Raw genomic sequence first — 20,566 nt, 5'->3', positions numbered from 1 at the left:
GGGTTGATTTGTTTTGTCGTATTTGATATTTTTTATTTTACCCTAACAGTTTCTGAATGGTGTTAAGCTACTATTGCATGCTACTGTATTGTTGTTGATTTGCTTACCTTTTGGTTTGCTTGTGCATTTTCCTTTTCATTTGTTTATGTCTACTTTTCAATGATACTGTGTAGAACATTCCATGTACAAAACAGACTCTGCCATCAGTCTTTATGTGCAGCTCTCTCCAGTGACTGTGAATCATTGAACTTATTTGCAATAGTTTTTGTTGGGATTTGGAAATAATCTCCCAAATCTCCAAAAAACTCCAGTAATTTTATGTGCATGAAATTTCATGATAGAACTCAAAAAATTATAATTCCATCTCCCGATGCACCAATTTAGATCTGTGTTTATATAGAAATAGTCTATTCATTAAGTACATATTATATGTTAGAACCATATAGAGCTTAACAGCAAAATAACATTCTACATATGGTTTGTTGAAAGTGTCCTGTCATGTGGACTTCTGTGCATTCAGAATTGTGATTATGTAAGATAATCTGTCATTTGAATACTGCAAGACAATCTCATACTTCAATAAACTTACATAAAGTATTTTACTTCTGTTGATGGGTTCTGCAGCGTAGTTGGTTTTATATGCACCCCATACACATCTGCCAAATAAGCACAAGAGTTAATCTCACTTAAGTTAATGAAAGGAACCTTTCTGATGTATTATAAATAGTGCAATTAAAAATACTGCTTCTGAATAAGTACAGCAGGATGTTAAAGCTGATGTTGAGTTAATAATTGCAAATTATGTATCAGTTTTGTTTGAGTCAGTTCAGACTTAATATATTCTAAATTGTTTAAAAATCATAAAGACAGTTTGAAGGCAAATGAAATGAATATGTTCAAAATTGTATGCGCTCCATTAACTTTTTCTTATGTGTATTTACTGCACAATAAAAGAGACTTTGCATGCGCTCTATTGTCTGTAAATGGCAATGATTGTCTCAAAAGACATATTTGCATGATTATGAAGTAGTATGGTTTATTTTTCACATTTCTACTAACCTCTGTTCATTATTGCATTATTGGTTTTTTACACATGCTGAATCTTTCATAAGCATCAGAAAAAATTATCTATTCACCTTTCTCATACTTCATACTAAAGGGTTTGTTCTGTAAGTTTATCTTCATATTTCTTAGATATTTATAACCCCTTCATGAACTCTGTGTTTCAGGAAAGAATCAGGGTCATCAGCTTTTTTTGGTATTTATCAGAAGTTTAACTGTTTTTATTGTCTTCCAATTCTTAGCACACAGAGTCGTATAATTAAATCTGAAAGCAGTTGAGAGGAACCCCTTGAGTTGAAGCTCATATCATTCTTCCTAAATAAGCAGATGCTACCTTGTCTCCTCTCAGCTTGTGACTTTTACAGGTCATTCTAGAGTCACATTGTGAAAGATACAAGACTTTTCCTTCTGAAAACTAAGGAGAACCAACCTGAACCATAAAGATCCAATTTCGTGCTATTCTACCACATATGAACAGGTCATAAGGAATTACATATCTGCCCTACAGTGCATTATAGTTCTCATATATATTTGTACAAGACATACATGTAACACTTCAAGTTGAACATGTTTCAGTTTTAAATCGGTCTCTGATTAGTTAGACCCTTTCCCGTGGTATTCAAATTCAATTGACATAATCTGTATCAGAGTGATATGTCACTCAGGGCTTCCACTTTCAGCAGTCTTTTTCTAATTTCTATCAAATTTTGTCTTCACAAATGGCCTATTTCTTGGGAAACCAAAACACTTAATGACATTATTTTCAAATATGCAGTCTAATAGCAAGTAATCTCTATTGAAAATAATTTTAAAAATTTGGTAAAGATTATGCCCAAAGATAAGCAATTACATTTCTACAGAAAGTCATGGCCTTTTTTTTTAGGGACTGCACTTTCTCTGTAGTGATCTGATGCACTGACAGTGGACAGCTATTCTGGCTCGTTTCAACCAACTTTTTAGAATAATTTGCTTTGCAGCTTCTCTTTATTTTAAGCAACTGCTGTGTGGTCTTGACGAGATTTCATTTAAAGAAATCAGTCTTAAGCACTGTCTTAGGAAAAATCTTCTTGTGCTACACCTTGATTTATCATCTTAAAAGACTTTTAAAAATTAATTTAAAATCTCAAATTTGAATTGTTTTTCTTTGGTTTGAATTCAGAGATGTGCATGACTTTCTGTTCATTTTTTATAAATTGACATCCCATAACAAATACTAGAAGAGAATGCAAATAAAACTTTGCATCCAAACCTTCTCTTTTTCACTAAGTACATACTGTAAGAAATCTTAAAACCATGTTTCAGGTAATAAGTAGTGCTTACACTGGGATTCCAAACTTCAAACAGGTTAAAAAAGTATCCTTAGTGTCGAAAGAGCACAACATCCAGAGCTGCCCATTGAATATAAACAGCATTTTGAGATCCTGAAACACCTGGAATTTTCTCAGAGTTCCCAGTACCATGAAAACTCTGATCCAGCAAACAAATCTCTGTCAAACCCACAGCTACCACTTTCTACATATTGTTAAGTAGGCTGAAGATACAAATTTTCAAGAACATTGAAGTTAGTACTCAATTTTATGAATATAAATAACTCTTTCTGTTCAAAAGGTATAAAAATGTACCTTTTCTCACCTCAAGTAATTTTTTTTCTTTTATATGTTAATTTTTAAATTCTTCAGCAGAGTTTAGAAGTCTAAAATTGAGATATCAAGATATTAACACAGTCTATTCCTTGTATTTTTTCATCTGTGGAATCTAGAGTGATCACTGTTACTTCTCTGATTGAGTTTCTTGGAACCCACAGCCTGGAGTTCAATCTCACCTGGTTAATCTGTTTGGGTGGAATCATCTGGCTGCATTCTGTTAGCCTTAGAATAAAAGGATGACTTCTCTGAGATTGTCAGTTGTTCATCTTGGCTGTTTTCAGGTTTCCAGCTGTGACAAATCCCAGCTGTGCAAGTCAAAACCAATGGGGTGTGTATGTCCATGTGAGTGTGGAGTGTGTGTGTGTGTCTGAATACACATATATTTATAACTTCTTAAATTTCAATAAAATACATACATCCATCACAGTTTGATAAAAAAAAAATGTAGGCTGGTCAGAACTGCAGTATGGAACTCTACATTTTCAAGAGTAGTAATCCAGGAAATGTTATTTCATCTGAGGCAGGAGGAAAAAAATAATTCTTTCTTCTGCTCAGATGATGACACAGATTGTCATAACATTAGGATCTGGGGTCAGGATTATGTATTTAGGTTCTTCATGCAAGCTCCAGAAAGAAGTTCTGTCAAGATGAGTTATGAATGAGACTGCTTTGTGCAGGTACTGATCAACTGGCATAAATGTGTAAAGCATGAAATTTTTGCATGCTAGATCATAATAGTTTATTGATAGCAGCTAATAACTAATCAGTAGTGAGATAAGCATCAACCTCTAATAATGTTTCAGATAATTCATATATGCTTATCTAAATAATATTAAATAAACCATTTCATGTTAGATTAAGTTTGTGAACAGTCATGAAGGAAGAGACTGAAGCAAGATTAAAATATTTTTTGAAGGCTTAATAAAATATAGAATGTTAGTTTTACCACATACAATGTATTATTTTAAAGAAATCATGCATATGTATTATTCCTCTTTTTGGAAAATTTTAAGAAAATAGTAATGAAAAAACACAACTTCCTTTTTTCCCATTAGCATTTTTAAAAAAATAATTTCTTAAACCAAATAGATAATATTTACTTTCACAACTCAATAGGAAAGATTATTAACACTACCATTTTTCCTTTTACATTCTTTTCTGTGTCGTGCATTCACTCTTATTACTGTAGCAAAAACTGATCTTATTTAAAGGTTTGGAATTCCTGGTGGCTTTGCTGAAACAAATATTGTCTTCCTTTGATTTCCAAATTTATTTTGCTTAATAAAGTATAAATTCAAACTTGCCTTACATGCTACATTGGATTACCTGAACAATGCATTGGTTTACACCCATTAGCAACATAGAAGAAAACAGGACATTATTCTGATGCCAATGGAGTGATGCCTATGTCAATTGACCCAATAGTCAGTGAGCAGAAATATATGCATTTGCAAATCTGATTTCAGTGAAATGACATTTTTTGATCCCCAAAAGATGCCTAATACATTTACTGTTGCAAACAGTAATATTAGCCTTGTAGAACTTTTGCAGAAAGAGAAATCCATACATAAAAGTTCGTACTGCAAAATCGGGGGATGGAATTAAAAATGAGAGCAGCTGTAATATTTCTGCTTAAAATTTCAGTTACATAGGTTGGTTTCCTATCTTCTATGATTTGGTTTGATATTGATTTCATAAAGAGGTTGTAACTTTCTTATATCTAGTTCTAGATTATTTCCAAAATATTTTGATCAGTATTCAGTTCAGAAATTTAGGTATTAGTGGAGACTGCATTTTGAGGGTTGGTTATTTTGGGTTTTGCTTTGGACTTTCTGAGTTTGGGGTTTTTTTCTTAGTCTACTGCAAAATACCTAATATGACTAAATTTTTCTCAACAAACATTTTAGAGATATGTGAAATCTGCAATGTATATTTTAGCTGCCAGAAAGAGGAAGTGGCTATAGCACGTGGCAGATATTTTCTGTATTTAATATCCATGGTTCTGACATAAACAGAATCTCTCCCTCTGCTGTCTCACAGCTAAATAATGCTCAAGTTCAATGTCTCAAGTCTCACCTCTAACTTTGCTTTAGCTGCATGGCCAATTAGTAACCACTCTGCATGTTTGCTATGCACAATGCACATTCTTGCCCTTTGCCCAGCACTGGATCAGAGCATTTGACCTGTCCTTGGTTTTCAAAGCCTATCATCTCCGTCGGGAAGAAACAGATTGGTTTGACAAGCCCAGAGAGCCTCGTTTGGAGAATGGACACATCCTTGACAGAAGGCTGCCAGAGAAGTTGTCACACTCTCGACCACTAAGTCAACACCAAGATCAAGTAAGCTGTCAAATAAGATGTGCCTCTAGTTTTATAAATGATTGATAATTTAATCAGACTGTCCAACAGTTCCCATAGGAAATACCAGATTACTCAAAATCCAGCTGCATTCAGCTTGAAGTGCTGTTGATTCATCATCAGCCTTTGAGGATGAAATTAGATTAACATTCCTCTACAATTCAGTATTAATTTTTCAGGTTGTCTTTCGACTTATTAAATATAACTGAAAATATCTATACCTTAAATATGCCTAGAGGAGGAAAAAAAGAAAAAAAAAAAAAAACAATTAGTCTAATTTTCCCTTACCAGCTTTACCTCATCCAAATTCAAATCCCTTCTTTTAGTAGTTGAAGGAAAATAATTATTTTACCTTATTGACATTTTTTTCACTTTCAGTTGGTAAATATAATCCCAACAGTCTGTGATTAATTATTTAATAAATCAGCAAGACTCTATCAATCTAATACTTAGAATATTTAATTTATTAGAGAGAGAAAGAAAAATACCATAGTCTGCTTTTTCAAGCTTGCCAACTTTAAAATCTAGTTTACCTTAGGATACCATTCTATTTCCACTTTTTATTAACAAAGTTTATGCATTTCAAATTTCTAATGTCTTCAGTTGGTTGTTTCAGTTGTCATTTTTACTGATTGATTTAGCTTATATCCTGAAATATTCTTATGTTTTGATTTAGATTACATTTTTACATTATAGCAAATGAATGCAGTGAGTGCAATTTCTCAAGACAAGAGGAGATAACCTCAAAGTGCACCAGGGAAGATTTAGATTAGATATTAGGAAAAATATCTTCATGGAAAAGGTAGTCAAGAATTGAAATAGGCTGCCCAGGGAAATGGTGGAGTCATCACCCCAGGAAGTGTTCAAGAAACACGTAGATATGGCACTTGAGGACATGGTTTGTGGTGAACATGGAGGTGGTACTGGGTTGACAGTTGGACTTAATCACCTTAGATGTCTTTTCCAACCGTAACAATCCTGTGATTCTGAGGGAAGATATTGCATGGCCCCTTTGTGATACTTAATAGCTTATATTGCTCATGTTAATTCCTCAGATAACACCCAAAACAGGAACATATCACTGTCATGCAGCCTTTAAAAATTTTATGTTGGTGAGCATTTTCATTGACATTTGACAATCAAATATAGGTTTTATGAAGCAACGGTGTAGATTTTACAAAGTAAGTGTTAAAATGTATTACAATGCAATCTGTAAATTTTTTCCCCTCCTTTTCTATCCCTAACATATATTGAGATTTACACACCCTAGGTTGCACTGAGGCTACTCATTTCTTGTTGAGAAAAAGGGCTTTACATGATATAATTCTTACAGCAATCTATTTAAATAGATCTATGATTCTATGAATCAACTTAATTGAAAGATAAAGGATGGCTTTGAGTCTTAACATCTCTTAATAACCCTGGCAATAGTAAAAAAACTGTCTCTCTGAACACTTTAATCCTCATGAGAAGCATTTATTATTCTGAGCATACATAATTGCATTTTACCACTACAGCTTTCTGAGGTAAAATGGAAAATTTTCCTTGAAAATCAAGTTTGTCCAAAAGAATTACTACTAACCCTGAGCTCTGTGATCAGGAGGTGGTTAGTAAGATACACTTAATTTCTGGAGTTCCAGAGCTTTTGTCCTAAGAAACTGTTCCAAGACAAGGTCTTAGTCACAGAGATCTGATCTTTGTTTTTTTACCTCGTATAAATAGCACAACACTAGGAATGGTTGAAAAATTTTGTTCAAAAATTTTCAGCAGAAATGTTAAAGGGCTTAAGACTTCTTGTTTTCCTTCATATTTCCAGGAAGAAAATATGGGGGTTTTTTTCTCCCTCAAGCTGTTGTGAGATCCCCATGCTTATACGGAAATAGACACAATACCAAAATCTTGCCAAAGGCATTTTTTAAGGTTTTGTGAAATACGGGATGTAAACTGGAGAGTGAACATGTTCTAAATAATTCTGTCTGATGCCATGTAAAGCTTCAGAAGAAGAGAAAAGTGATGTGTGAGGAGAAGCTTTATAACAGTTCATTCTATTTCTGCTCTTTCCATCCAGGTTAGCTGGATGGAAAGAGTCAGTCACACATCAGTACAAAATAGGATCAATGGCTCTGCAGAAGGAAGAAATGCTAGGTCTCACCAACTCCACAACACCTACCTAATCAAAATGTTACTCAGAGCTTGTGTACATTAAGAGTCTTCTGTGAACATTAAGATAACTTAAAAACAAATACATTTTCAGACACATCCAGAAATTAAATAGCTTTGAGACAAGATAAAAGGGGCCAGAGATATTTTTTAAAAATTTCATTAGCTTCATGCTGAGTTTCACTTCTATTGCTAAGTGAAATACTTAGCAATAGAAGAATGTAAATCAGTAGTAACATCTCTATTTTTTAGCATTAGTATTACATTTTCAAGTGATGAAGGCAAATAAACCATATCAGGGCAATGAGAGCAGTGAGGCAAAGTAACCACTCCCTAAGGGCTTTTTCAGCCCTGTGTGTAACAAAAGGGTTACTGAATTCTGAATTAGTTGAGCCATTCTGTCTGTCTCCTGTATCCACACCTCAGTCCTGCACAGGAACCTGTAGTGCCCAAGTGTAATGTACTCCAGAGACAAAAATGGCAAGTCATTCTCCATCCAGAACCATCTGAACATATCCACCTTCACCCAGAACTTCCTTTGCTGGAGATGATTTCCTGAAATCAGTCAGGAGGGAAGTTTTCTGGTTAGCAAAGGAATTAAGCAAGTACAAGTCCCTTAATAACCCTTACTGAGCTCAAACCAGCCACAGAAAGAATAATTTGCATCAATAGCACTAATCTATTTGTAATCAGTGTTTCCAAATACCCTTGTTGGCTCTAAATTTGCTATTTTTATGATCTTCTCTGTTAAAGAATTAAAATATTTGAATGACCACTACCATGTGTAAATTCCAGAAAATTTTGATGCACATGGGTGAAATATCAATTTTCTTACTAGAACTTACTAGTTCTTATAGAACTGCTTGATTACATCCCACAGAGTGTGTACAACCAAAGGTAATAAATAAAGCATAATCCTGAGCTTTTGAAGCAAGAATGCAGCGGAGTGACAACCCTGAACCTCCAGGTTTCCATGGATTTCTTATAACCTAGGAGATTATGCTCACATACTGTATTATAAATATTAAAATGTATTTGTTTCTATGGCAACTTCTGTGGTGCTATTTAGTATTATGAAATCATGTTAAATTGCAGTTCAGTTTAATATCTTAATAGCCATTTCCCAATGTATTGGTTCTGGACTGCTTCCCTGAGGAGGGTAAGACCTTATCAATACATAATCTATTGTAGAATTCCCAGATTGCTGTTGACCTCAACAGTTTCTTAGTCACTGCCAGTTTGCCTACAACTTCTTTAAACCTCCTGACATCAAAAGTTTTTTTCTTATTATTTTCTGTGGAAATTATTTATATATCCTGAACTAAACTGGCTGCTAGAAGCAGTTTGGGAAAGAACAGGAGGAGGAGGTGCCAGGGCAGTAAAAGTTCATGAAAAAGGCATGGACAATGAGAGTAAATTCAGAGGCTACAAGTAGTTTTTCAGTGAGGGGTTTTAAATACCTCCAGTCATCATAGGTGGGTCTTTTTAAGCCCTAAATGAAAAGTAAAATTCTAAACTCATTATAATACCAGTATATTGCCATCAGTTCACTTAGGCAACAATTTTCAAACCACAAAAAAGGCAAGGGTCATAGACATGAAACCTTTTGAATGCAAGCCCCTATTTCTAAACACCCTACAAATTATATTCTATTCCATTTTATTCATGGGTCATTACCATTCTCTTGAAATTTAAATCAAACCTTGTTAGGGGCACTTGGATATTTAGAAATTATGAAAAAATGGGTCATAAGGGAAGTATTGAGGCTAAATGAGAAAATACCATTTGTGACAAAGGTACAGAAAGCTACCTGCAAACTTTTGTTCCACATTTTTGAAGTCCACCTACTTAGTTTTAATTGTTTTCCAATTAACAACAAGAATTTATTTGGAATTGCATTAAGCTGTTTTCCGTTAGAGACTTTGTTGGGGGGTTTTGTGATTGAGATTCCCTGGAAATATGATGAGAAATTGAACATTTCCAACTTTAGTGTAATTGTTAAAATATTTAATCTAAAGAGTAGATTGTTAGCCACCCCCTCACTGTAATTCACAAAAGAATTTAGGTGGCAGTGCCTCATTTCTTAGTCACTCAGAAATGTTTTTCTCTCTGCATGCCAGAATAACTTTTGGAGCAAAGGTCAGTGTTGAATATACCTAATTGCAGAAGGAAATGCAACTCACTTCGCAATTTATTAATGAGCAGAAACATTGTATTTGTTAAGTTTATATTAACTGTGTCTTTTGCAAATTATCTCCATAACTGGGGATCTATCAGCAGAAAGAAATTTCCACCTTGAGGATTTTGAGACAACTTGACATTTGTGCCCTGCACAGAGGGAATTTAAAGGGGCAGAATTACCACAGCTGGAAAAATTCTTGCTAGCAGCTTTCACAGGCCTTGTGTGCTCATTCAAATATTTGTGGTATTCAGAAATTAGGATGGATACTGCCTAACCCGCCCCCTTGAACATCCAAATCTGGTTCCTGGATATCTACCTCAGGTAAAGTTTCCCTTGAAAATGGTATTTCCCAGAGGACAACAACCAGCTGTAGCTGCTGAAAGTCACCTTATCAGGCCCTATCACCAGAAGGGGAGGTGCTGCTCCATTTAAAACCAGGAATTACTTTGGTGAGCCAATCCAAAGCAATTAATACATTATAGGTGTGGCTAGGGCCTGAAAAATTAAAATACAATTAATAAATTTTATTTCTTAAACTGAAATACAGCACTGGGGAAATGTTTTCTTCTTGATTATCCTCTTTAACTTATAATATTTCCTTTATAAGGCTTCCATAGTGTTTGTTTATCAGACAGAACACTTAAAGACAACAGGAAATGAAATGAATTTTTAAACTCATCTTCTGTAGCAGTCTTAGAAACCCTCAGCACATTTATTTCCCATTCATTCCATTGTTGGAGGGCCTTTGAGCTGACTAATGACATGAAACACATGACCAGAGCTTACATTTCCTGAGGAAGAGGATTACATGCCAGTGCTGAACTACAAATCAAGTGTACTGAATGCTCCCAAAGAGGTGAGGAAGGATCTTCATGACAGGGACAGATGGCAGAATTCTCTGGGGTTTGTAGCAGATATGTGGGATCAAGTCAACTTTTGCCCTGTGACCTAAATCTGGGCTTGTGGGCTGACATGTTGTCCACTCCTGCAGCTGTGCAGTGGCAGGATGGCCCCTCTGCACCAGTGAGGATTTCCACTGTCACGGCTGCGTGGCTTTACTGGGGTCCCTCTTTGTCTTCACTGGGGAAACTGGGGAAGAGCCAGCTAGAAGGGATCCCTGGCTTACATGCAGGTGAAGGGAAACCAGCTTTAGTGGAAGTAAGAGGATGTGAACAAGTGGAAACACAAAATAATTTGAGTTCTTCAGATTTTGAAGTATTCTAGTAAATTTTCAGATAAATTTCAGAATAATGTGTGTATTACAGGTTTTGAAATATTCTAGTAAATTTCAGATAAATATGCTCACTAATGATTAAAGCAAAGCATCAAGAACAATGTAATTGCTGTTGGTATTATCTATTTACAGCAACCTCTGTTTTCTCCTGTTTGTTCTGCAACTTTCAGCAAGGTCTGAAAGTAAAGGCCTAATGACATGTTCCATTTAAGTACTGATACCCACCAACTATAAAATAATAATATACTTCCCCAGATGCTAATAAAATTCAATGCTTTATCCAGACCTGTATGAATCACAAAGATTTATTCTTCTCATAAAATTCTGGAAGTAATGAGGAAGTAATAGCCTAAAGAAGGAGGCAGTCTATATTTTCTAATGCATTTGTTAGCAGTAATGTACAATATGGCATTGAACATTCTTGGATTGTTATTTATTAAAAAAATTAAAAAGTAAAATAATATGAATTGAAGTTTAAGAGCTGCAGTGTTCCTCAGTTAAACTGAATTATTCCCACTAAAATGGATCCCAGCTAAAGATCCATTCAAATGTGTTTGTAAACATCTTGTAAACAATATTTCATATTTTTTATTTAATTCAAAATAAAACTAGAGGCATTCTTTCTGGTTTTTTACAATTTTATATAAGCTATCTGTGACAAATGCATCACTTTTATTATTATATAAAACTTGCTGCATATAACTTTTAGTGTAATATAAAACTTGGCATTTCTGACAGTGTCATTAAAAACATAACTTCTCCCTAGCCATTAATGAGTGTGTAAGCCTCATGGAACTTTACAACTCCTGGTAGTATTAGACTCTATGTTCTGACAAAATTCCATTATAAATTCAAATGTCTGCCTGATCTCATGTTCTGATTTATTCTGGAGCACTTGTCTGCTACCAAATCCACAATCTCCTTTATGTCTGACATTAATTACAGTCAATATTACTCTGTGTTATGGGATGATTTGAGTCTTCTAGATGCAACATCATTCACTGGATAAGTAACTAAATTATGACAACAAATAAATAAACTCTTCTGCTCACTGTGAGATTGAGCTAAGCAAGTCTCTTGACTTCTCAGTTTCCCTTCCCATCATTTATGTGTGCTATCCATTTACTTCATAAACTCTCCAGGGCAGAACTAGGTTTGAAGTGCTTGGCTCAGGAGGAGCTTAATCCCTTTAAAGCTACTTAAATATAAATAATAATAATAGTAATAAACTCTTGGCAGCAGGCTGCTGATGCACTCCAGCATGCTGGGCAGTGTTGTCCCCTTGGCTCCTTGAGCTGCTCCCTGAGGTCCCAGCCTAGAGCCGGCACAGCCGCGCTCCCTCCCCTTGGCCCGGCTGCATCGCCCCGCTTGGACCTGTGCAGAGGCAGGGAAGTGATGGGCTCAGCTTTGTTACCAAAACTGCAGGCAGAGGGGGGCTGATGGCTGTGAGGGGAGCATTGCAGCCAACATTCTGCAGAGGGATTTTGGTGTGGGCTCGGGGCAATCACCCCTGGAAGGTGGTGAGTCCCTGCAGCTTGGCCCCTCCTATGCCAAAGCCATGGGGCAGGTGGGGTCATTTCAACAGGAAAACTGGCTCTTTAGAGTCTGTTGTAGGGTGCATTATTTTCAGCTTTGACATGGTCTAGTATAAGCCCAGGTAAATGTTGCTCATTTTCATACAGAACGGATCATATGAGTCTTAGTTTGATCTTCCAAACAGCTTTTAGGATTTGAAGACAAGAAATACATTGGACCACGTGGTTTTGCTGAAACTAAAGCAGTAACTCATGGCTGGTAGCACATTAAACTAGCATTTTGTTTACATGTCTAAGAAAATAATTTTATTAAAAAAATACAGGAATAATGTTTTGTTTCTTTCTTATGTTAAGCATTGCTTGAATAAAGGATTAAGGCTAAAAGAACCTACAGAAGAGAGTGACTACCTTCTATTCACTCAGACAAAATCAGAACTAAAGCCATATTTAAAATTAATCTGGAGTTATGGAAAGAAATATTCATTACCCCACAGAAGGAATTTGCAGTCTGACAAATGTCTCTAAACTTGAGAGTTTTTGAACTGAGAAATTGTGATATTCCCCTGGATTAAATAAGTTTGTTTGCTTGTTTGTGTTTCTGTCTGAAATTATTTATGCAATTGCTGTTGGTGTATCTTTTTATGACATGCATATTTGTGTTCCTCAGATAAATGGGAAGCCCCTGCAGTACATTTTCCCTCATACAAGGCTCAAACTACTGAGAGACCCAAAGGATCACACAGTTTCAGGTAAAAAACCTCTACCAGACATGATAATTAATTTGATTAGCATGAATTATACAACAGATTTCCAGTATTAAAAATAGTGCCTGTGTTTATGCAGCAGGAAATTCAGTGGTCATTTTAAATCTTGCTCATTGTCTATAACAGAAAGCAGCAGTGCATGAAGAAGGTCATGACATCTGCTCAAGATATATAAGCTATACAGACATTAAAATCATAGGAAATTTTGTTGTGTTATCCATATGAACAGTCTGGTTTGCTGTTGCCTTTTATATAACTCTATATTCCCTGCATGAGTCCTTATAAAATAAGCTTGTGTAGGTGTTCAACATGTACAGAACTGAGAATTTTATCCTTTCTGTTCTGGAACTCTCCACCCAGTCATCCCCCCCCACCCCCACTCCCCCCATAGAGGGGGTTAGGAGATCAATCAGATCCCATTTTTCTGTGATATCTTCACATGGAGACATTTATTATAGGACTTCAGATTGATTTTCTTTTTCTCTAACACTGACACAAATGTTCATGTAAGTCAGAGTCTGCTTGCCAAGGAGATGAAAGTGGCAGAGGTGATGTTCATTCACCTCCCAGGCTGAGAGCTGGAACTCGGTGTGATATTTTCATGTGTCAAACTGTAAAAGGCTGCCAGTTACAGGACCTGGCACAGGTAAGGTCTGTCTGTCTGAGCTTCTGGAATTGCACCCTTTCTCACATCTAATACTGATACAGAACTTAAAGTTATTTCAATATTCTGGTTTTGTTCTTTCAGAGGTAGATGTTTTAAGTGATTTTGTCATGAAACCATCAGACTTTCTTTTATAACTTGTTTAAAAGATTCTAATAGTGTGTGTCAAACTCTGTTTCTGCACAGAAGTAATTACCGACTGCCAACCCTGGTGTTCCCTCGAGCATTAAGTAGAAAGTGGCATGAACTTACTTGAATTGCTAAATATTGTTTTCACAGGGTTTCTGGCAGTAAAGTCTTGATAATTTCCATCCTCAGTACTCACCTCATATTTAGAGCGTTAAATTAATGTTCCCTATGCATTATGAGGTATTTTCTTGTTAGTCAGGGTAACACCCACCGATGATTTCAGGCTGCAGAAAGACCCCTCCACCCACACAGCCCAATCTGAAAGGAGCTGCCAGCTCTGCTGTGTGTCAGCCTGTGCTGCTCCAGGCCCTCCCAGTCCACAGGAATTCCTTGGCATCCTTGTAGGGATCTTTGCCCTGCGGGCTGATGAGTAATGCTGTGATCCAAGCTGCTGCCTTACTCAGAAATAAGAGGAATTACAACCACGCAACTGTAAAGCTTGTGATTTAGTGTTGTTGAAGCCTGCTCTCCTATGTAAAATTACTTACCCTTATGCAGTGGGAAATGCCTGTTCCAAATTCTTGACTAACTCTCATGCTGGCACTCACAGCAACACACTGTGCCTCAGGGAAAATGCCTTGTGAGTAGAGATGGGCCAGCCCAAGGTGTAGATAGTGATGTTGCATTGATTAATGCCTTGCACAAATGAGGTCACATAGGATCAAAAATTTACTCAGAGTCCTGATAAGGTTATATAGCCCACACTGGGATTGCTCACTGCTATAGCTATATAACATCGTGCTGAAATTCTAATTGGAGAAAGCAACCTTGGCTCTGTCTACAAGCTGCAGTCATATTTTTGTGTTTTAGTCCAGATACATGCTTGGAGACCTGCACAGATATAGTTCTGCATGATGCATACATAGATTTCCCTACAAATACTTAAAGGCCTAAATGGAAATTGCACAGAAAAGAGACAAAGGTAAAATAGGGTGGCTGGCCTTGAAACAGAAGAATTAGTTGTAGTTTTTACTCCTTATACACCTTTGAAGTACCATAACTCCTTGACTATGTACCTCCCTTCCTTCCCTTCTCTTCTCGCAAGTGTCTGAATGATTTAACTATGTGAAAACTCTCTTCAAATGTGCAGTGCATTATGCTTAGCATTCAGCTTTCCAAATGACCTCTACCAGAGACAGGCACATGGTTTTAAAAAGAATTAAATTTTATTAAACAATATCTGCAAACTAATAGTAAACATCTGTTTTTATTAACTATGACTGTTAACCATAGTAACACATAGAAGTGTATTATGCAGCAAAAGTTACTTGAAATATTGAAAAATTTAAAAAATATATATTTTTATACCATCACAGTTATCTCAGTAGAAGAGTTTTGGATATTCATCTAGGTTGCATGTCTGATTGCTTCCCCAGCTGATTTCTTTCACTTGCTTTGTTTGTTTATATTTGTTCCCTTTGTCTCTTTTTATTTTTCCTTTCTCTCTTATCAGAAGTACCAAAATGAGGTTTTGACTTATTTTGTCTGTATTTACACTTGTTGTATAAACACAGGAAGTGTGTATGTTAAAAACCACAACCCTCAGTAAAGCTCACATAATGAGTCTGATTTTTCCAAGAGAACAGCCACTGTTGAAACCACCCTTTGAGTAGCATCTTCAGCTGACCTTTTTTATTGCTGGATTCTTACAAGCCAGCTGGACTGTGGTCCTGGGTGACCACAACAGTGTGAGCACCATCCATTGTCTCTGATTTCCTCACAGTACGTACAAAACCTCCTCTGTGTTGGGTGTTGTCAAAAGCTTCTTCTATGTGATCATTTTTGCACATGCAGGAGCAGTTTATGCTTATTTTTTTAATGATCTATGTGCAGTTTGGTCAGTTCTGAAGCAGGAGCTGCCTGGGGAGATGCCTGAGATTGACAGATTCTCCTCAGGGGATTCATGAACACAAGTTCAGTGTACAGTTAGTGTATCTTAACTGGAGTGTGCACAGCAGGAGTTACATAGGGAAATGTCCTAAACTGTACAAAATTCCCACTTGGAGAATTCCTGTAACTGTTGACCAGCTGCTTTGCTGGGAAACTGGGCAGTGCTTCAGCCCATTATCTCATCTCACTGGAGTTCTTGGACCAACCTGGGCATTAATGATTCAGTGTGCTGGGTCAGCCCAGGTAACAAACTCTACCACAGCAGCTGTAATTGTAGGGAAAGATTTCATCCTAATATCACCATTATAACTTGAATTCCACAGGTCTCATCATAATCTGACCACAGTAGAAGTTGCTGCCTGATTATGAATCCAAAAATTGTCACATTCTGAATATCACTAATAAGACTAATCCCAAATATTTTAAAATTCAGACTTTTGTACTGCACATTATGTGCACATGTATTTGGCTTATTTGCTTTCTTGATTAATGCAAACTGACTCTGAGGTACAGATGCCTTTGATGCCTCTTACATAATCTGGCATAATTTTGCACACAGAGGCATATAATGTGAATTTTGGCATGTGAATGAGGTATTTGAGGATTGAGGAACCAAGCCAAAATTGTAATGACAAGAGAATAGTAGTGCTGAATGAAAAAAAAGTATACTTGCTCACTGGCTGCTCTCTTGAAAACTCTTGTTTCTTTATTATATGCCATAATCTAGAGCATTCAGATCTACTTTTTGAGATGTGCAGTGTCCCTTCCTCAGACAATGCTGAAAGGTGGGAAGGAATTTCCAAGAATTTATTCTGATTAATAAAGACTAATTAATAATTTGCAATTAAGAAAAAAAAATAAGAATTGACATCACAGATGTGCTAATGTGCCAAAGCAATGAAGGCAGCACTCAGTGAATGATAATACAGCAGTGTTTAATGCTCCAGAAACTCACTGTTTTTACTGAGAGTGCCTTGTTCCTTTTGGATCCTTTAGCAGAGAAGCATAAGTGCTGTTTTATACTGCTAGAATTTTCTCTTCTGTTTTTTATCACGCCATCATTTTATTTGAAACTGTGAATTAAGGATACAGCAATACCTTTGGAATGGTGCAAAGATAACTTATATTGTGTTATTCCTGATCAGGAAGCTGTTTAGGCAAACTTGGGGGGAAATTCAACAAGGCAGACACATCTCAGTAGGTCTATAGGTACAATGAGTGCACTCAGTCAAAGGTAATTTTTACTCCTTTACCTCACATAGGCTGAGTCAGAAGTAATTCTTGTAATTCTTCCTTTTTAAATGGAGAGATGCTCTGTGTTTCCAGGAAAAAAAAAATGTACCTTTGAGCAGCCAGACTGTCCATGTTGGGGAACATCCTCTTCAGTTCTGGCTAAAAAAAAAAAAAAAAAAAAAAAAAAAAGGCAGAGAAACTATTCAGAAAAATCTGCAAACTTTGTAGTGGAGCAAAGAAGTGAAGTAGTGAAGTAGATGGTGACCAGAAGACTGCATCCCTGATCTCTACCTCAGCAGTGATGTCAGTGAAACTGCAAGTAGAATTACAGGGTAGCTGTAATGCTGTACACACGTCAGACATGCCTCATACTCTCCATAAGGATTGCTGATTCCTGCAAACAACACTACATTTCTGCAGTGTGCCAGTTCATGCAGTGCTTATTCAAATGGAGAGGAAGGGATTTCAGAGTTTTCAAGACCTCACTACTACAGTCAGTTTTTAAATAAACAACCCTATATATTTAGGATTATTTCATCTACAAGTTCAGCAAAATTAATTCTTAAAGCAAAATACTAAAGTGAAACAAATATGTGATTAGTAATCAATTAAAAACATGTTAAATATAGTCACAGTCTGTGTTCAATGTGAGAAGTCAATGTGAGAAGTCAGAGTGAGAACTGCAACACACCTTCTGTCCTCATACTTCTTTCATTTAATGTTGGGAAGAACTGAGATAATACTTTGCACAAAAAAAGCAATACCCTCCTCTAATATTCCCTTGTCACTGGGGAAGGACTTAATCCCTAATTAATTGTCATCATTCCTTCAAACACTCATTCCTTATCACAGACATGGTACAGAAGGCAAAACCCTGTTACAGTCAGGCTACAGCAGAGATTTTCCTGGGAAATTACGTGGTAGTAAATGAGGACAGGACTGGAAATAAAAGGAAAGAGTGATATCTGTTTCTGTCTTAATATCAATTTTAGAAAGAACTCAGTAACATTAAACTTTTCTAAATAAAAACAAATTCTTCTGTGTTTTAGAAACACTTTGTAGAGGTACAGACCCCATATATTCTATATTTATGTCTCTTGTCTCCAAATTATTTTAATATGAAAACAACTGGTGTGTGTATTTAAAATACTTTCCATAAAACTTTTTTGGCAGTTCAGTTATTTATGTACATTGCAGTATATGAACTTTTGTTGAAGATTTTGAGTAGAGGTAATTGAGAGGGCAATGTGTCTGCTGGATAGAAAGGTTCCATTTATTTTCATAGCTGTCATGCAGAAAAGACTACATAAATAGATCACTGCAACACTGAATTTTAGAGTTCAGTCAAGCCCCCAGATTTCCATAGAGGTTCAGCTGTCAGTCAGTGGAACCTCTTGAGCCATTGGTGTCTATCAGTAAACACAGATGAAAATCAATACCTACAAAGGATTGTATAGATTTAAAGGTACAGTCTACCATAGATGGCACTATAGATTCTGATGTGACAGATTGTCCAAAAAGAAGAGACTTTTATCTTGTTTTCAAGTAGATGTGATAAATGCTTCAAGAAGCTAATTCATAAAACACTTTATGATCCTTCAGGATGATAACCAGTGTTCACATCAGCATGAAACAGATTCACAGCTGATATAAATCAATGCTGTGCTTTTAAAACATCTGCAATATATCTGAATTTCATCAGCTCCTGATTTGACTTCATATGTATTTTATGCCTTAATTGCAATGGCCAAGAAATGCAATAGCTGAGTAAATATAATTGTGTTTCTAGGAAACAACTTCATTGAAACTAATTTTTTTAGAAACACCAAAACAATTCTCCTGAGGACACTCTTGAAAATGTTGTACCTATATAGATAACCAACCTCTGATATGAGTGACCATGTTATGTATTCCAGAGAATTGCGTAAGAGTAGCAATGCAAATAAAAATTTAGGCTGGATTTTATTATACACATTATTTTTCCCTACTGTTTTTAAGTTCCTGAGTTAACTTGTTTTTGTTTGCCTTGTCATATTTCCTTTCTCTCTGCTTTCCAGACTTTAGAGATTGCTTTATCACAACTAAATATAACTACAGTGTCTAAATAAATAGCTTGCATTTCTTCATGGTACTTTTAACTCTGACCTTTCCAAGAGAAGTCACTTATGTTTTTAATGTGTTTGAGTCTTCTGTTTCATACAGACAATGGAACAGGGTGTAAAATTGTTCCAGCAGATAAGGGCCTACCAGCACCCTAGCATATGTCTGGTCTAGATAAGGCTGGAGGAGTAAAGAGGAGATAATGTCTAGTAAATGAACACAGGAGGAAGGTATGTTCTGTCTCCATTCATAGCCAAACAGTGTTGAAAGGTTTCATATTGTTTGATCATTGCTCTGACATGGTACATTGGCACATTACAAAGTCTTTCACGCCTAATGTCTCATTTGCATACTTTCTTCTCATGCATTTGCTACCATTGGACCTTGACCAAAAAACCATCACCCTTGTACTTGTTTGCCTTAATTTACCATTATGGTTTTGTTCTAGTGTGGGGTTTTTTTAATATTATTAGAAAGTGATGAAAAACATATTTTGTCAAGTCTGTGCATTGGCTCCTGGATCTGAAACACAATGCTTTGTCTCTATTTTGAAATTTAAACATATCTCCCATTTCCACCTATTCAGAGATAGGTGTTGAAGCCCTGAATTTTGCAGTTAAAGCCCATTTCAATTTTTCCATTTTACTTCTGTATAGTTTCAACTTCAAAGCACACAATATCTGAAGGTGTTAAAATGATCATGGGTTTACAGAAATAGTGAGTTTCAGCTACCATCTTGAAGGGTATACTTTAGGGCTCTTAGAAATCAAAATCAACAGCACTTTTTAAATATCTTTCTTATAGTTCAGTCACTTAAAAGTCAATTAAAAATTCATATAGCTCTATTTCTAACTGTGAAGAAAGTCAGATTGCTGCTGACACTCATACAGTTTCCAATGCCAATTTGCACAAACACATGTGATTACTGAAAATCTGTTGTACATTCTAATTGCTTCTTTACTTTCCTTGTTTATATAATTAGAAATAAAAATGGTTTCATACTTTCAAAAATTAGCCCAGAGGAAATATTTGCTTGAGTTAACACATGAACAATGTTTGCACAAAGCTTCTGGGTCATGTGCCAGCATTCTCCTGCATGTGTTGAATTTTTGCTATGCATTGGACCCATACGATGATTAAAAATAATCAGTCCTTGCATTTTCTGCTGGAATGCCATTTACTTTCATGAGAGGAAACATCCCTGAAAAATTAATTTTCACTTTTGTGTAAAATCAGGACCATAAACACCAGTAAAACCCTGCTGGACCTCGAGTTGTTCATTTTTTTACTGCTTTTTTTTTCTTTCTTTCCTTTCACCTTTAACTTATGTAAGGGGTTATAAGCATTTGTTTGTAAAGGGAAGTCTAATAATTGCTTGGATGCTGAAATGGTTCCAGGAAATCTAGACTGTTTATCCTCTAATGGCTCTAATGGAGCTGCTCAGCAAAGCAGTGAAAAGATGGTAAGATTTCATGATCTTCCCTGTGTCCTGAGAGCAACAGCAACAGATTGGCAACAGCCTAATCTTTATTATCTCCATAAGGGACAAA

General features: G+C 35.9%; 1 protein-coding gene across 8 annotated transcripts in view; it reads left to right on the top strand.

The window, feature by feature from the left end:
- The window catches only part of PCLO (piccolo presynaptic cytomatrix protein), a 318,666-nt gene that overhangs the window by 182,006 nt on the left and 116,094 nt on the right, over positions 1–20,566 (top strand). For all 8 annotated transcript variants that reach the window (XM_021539594.4, XM_085569964.1, XM_021539596.4 and 5 more), the window contains exons 8-9: positions 4,911–5,047; positions 12,844–12,925. In XM_021539594.4, coding sequence (XP_021395269.3) covers positions 4,911–5,047; positions 12,844–12,925 — 219 coding nt within the window. The remainder of the gene's footprint in view (positions 1–4,910; positions 5,048–12,843; positions 12,926–20,566) is intronic.

Source organism: Lonchura striata, chromosome 1A (assembly GCF_050655825.1).
Source record: "Lonchura striata isolate lonStrDom1 chromosome 1A, ASM5065582v1, whole genome shotgun sequence".
Taxonomy (NCBI): Eukaryota; Metazoa; Chordata; class Aves; order Passeriformes; family Estrildidae; genus Lonchura; species Lonchura striata.
Note: the sequence above shows the minus strand (reverse complement) of the source record. Positions and strands in the feature narration are given on the sequence as shown.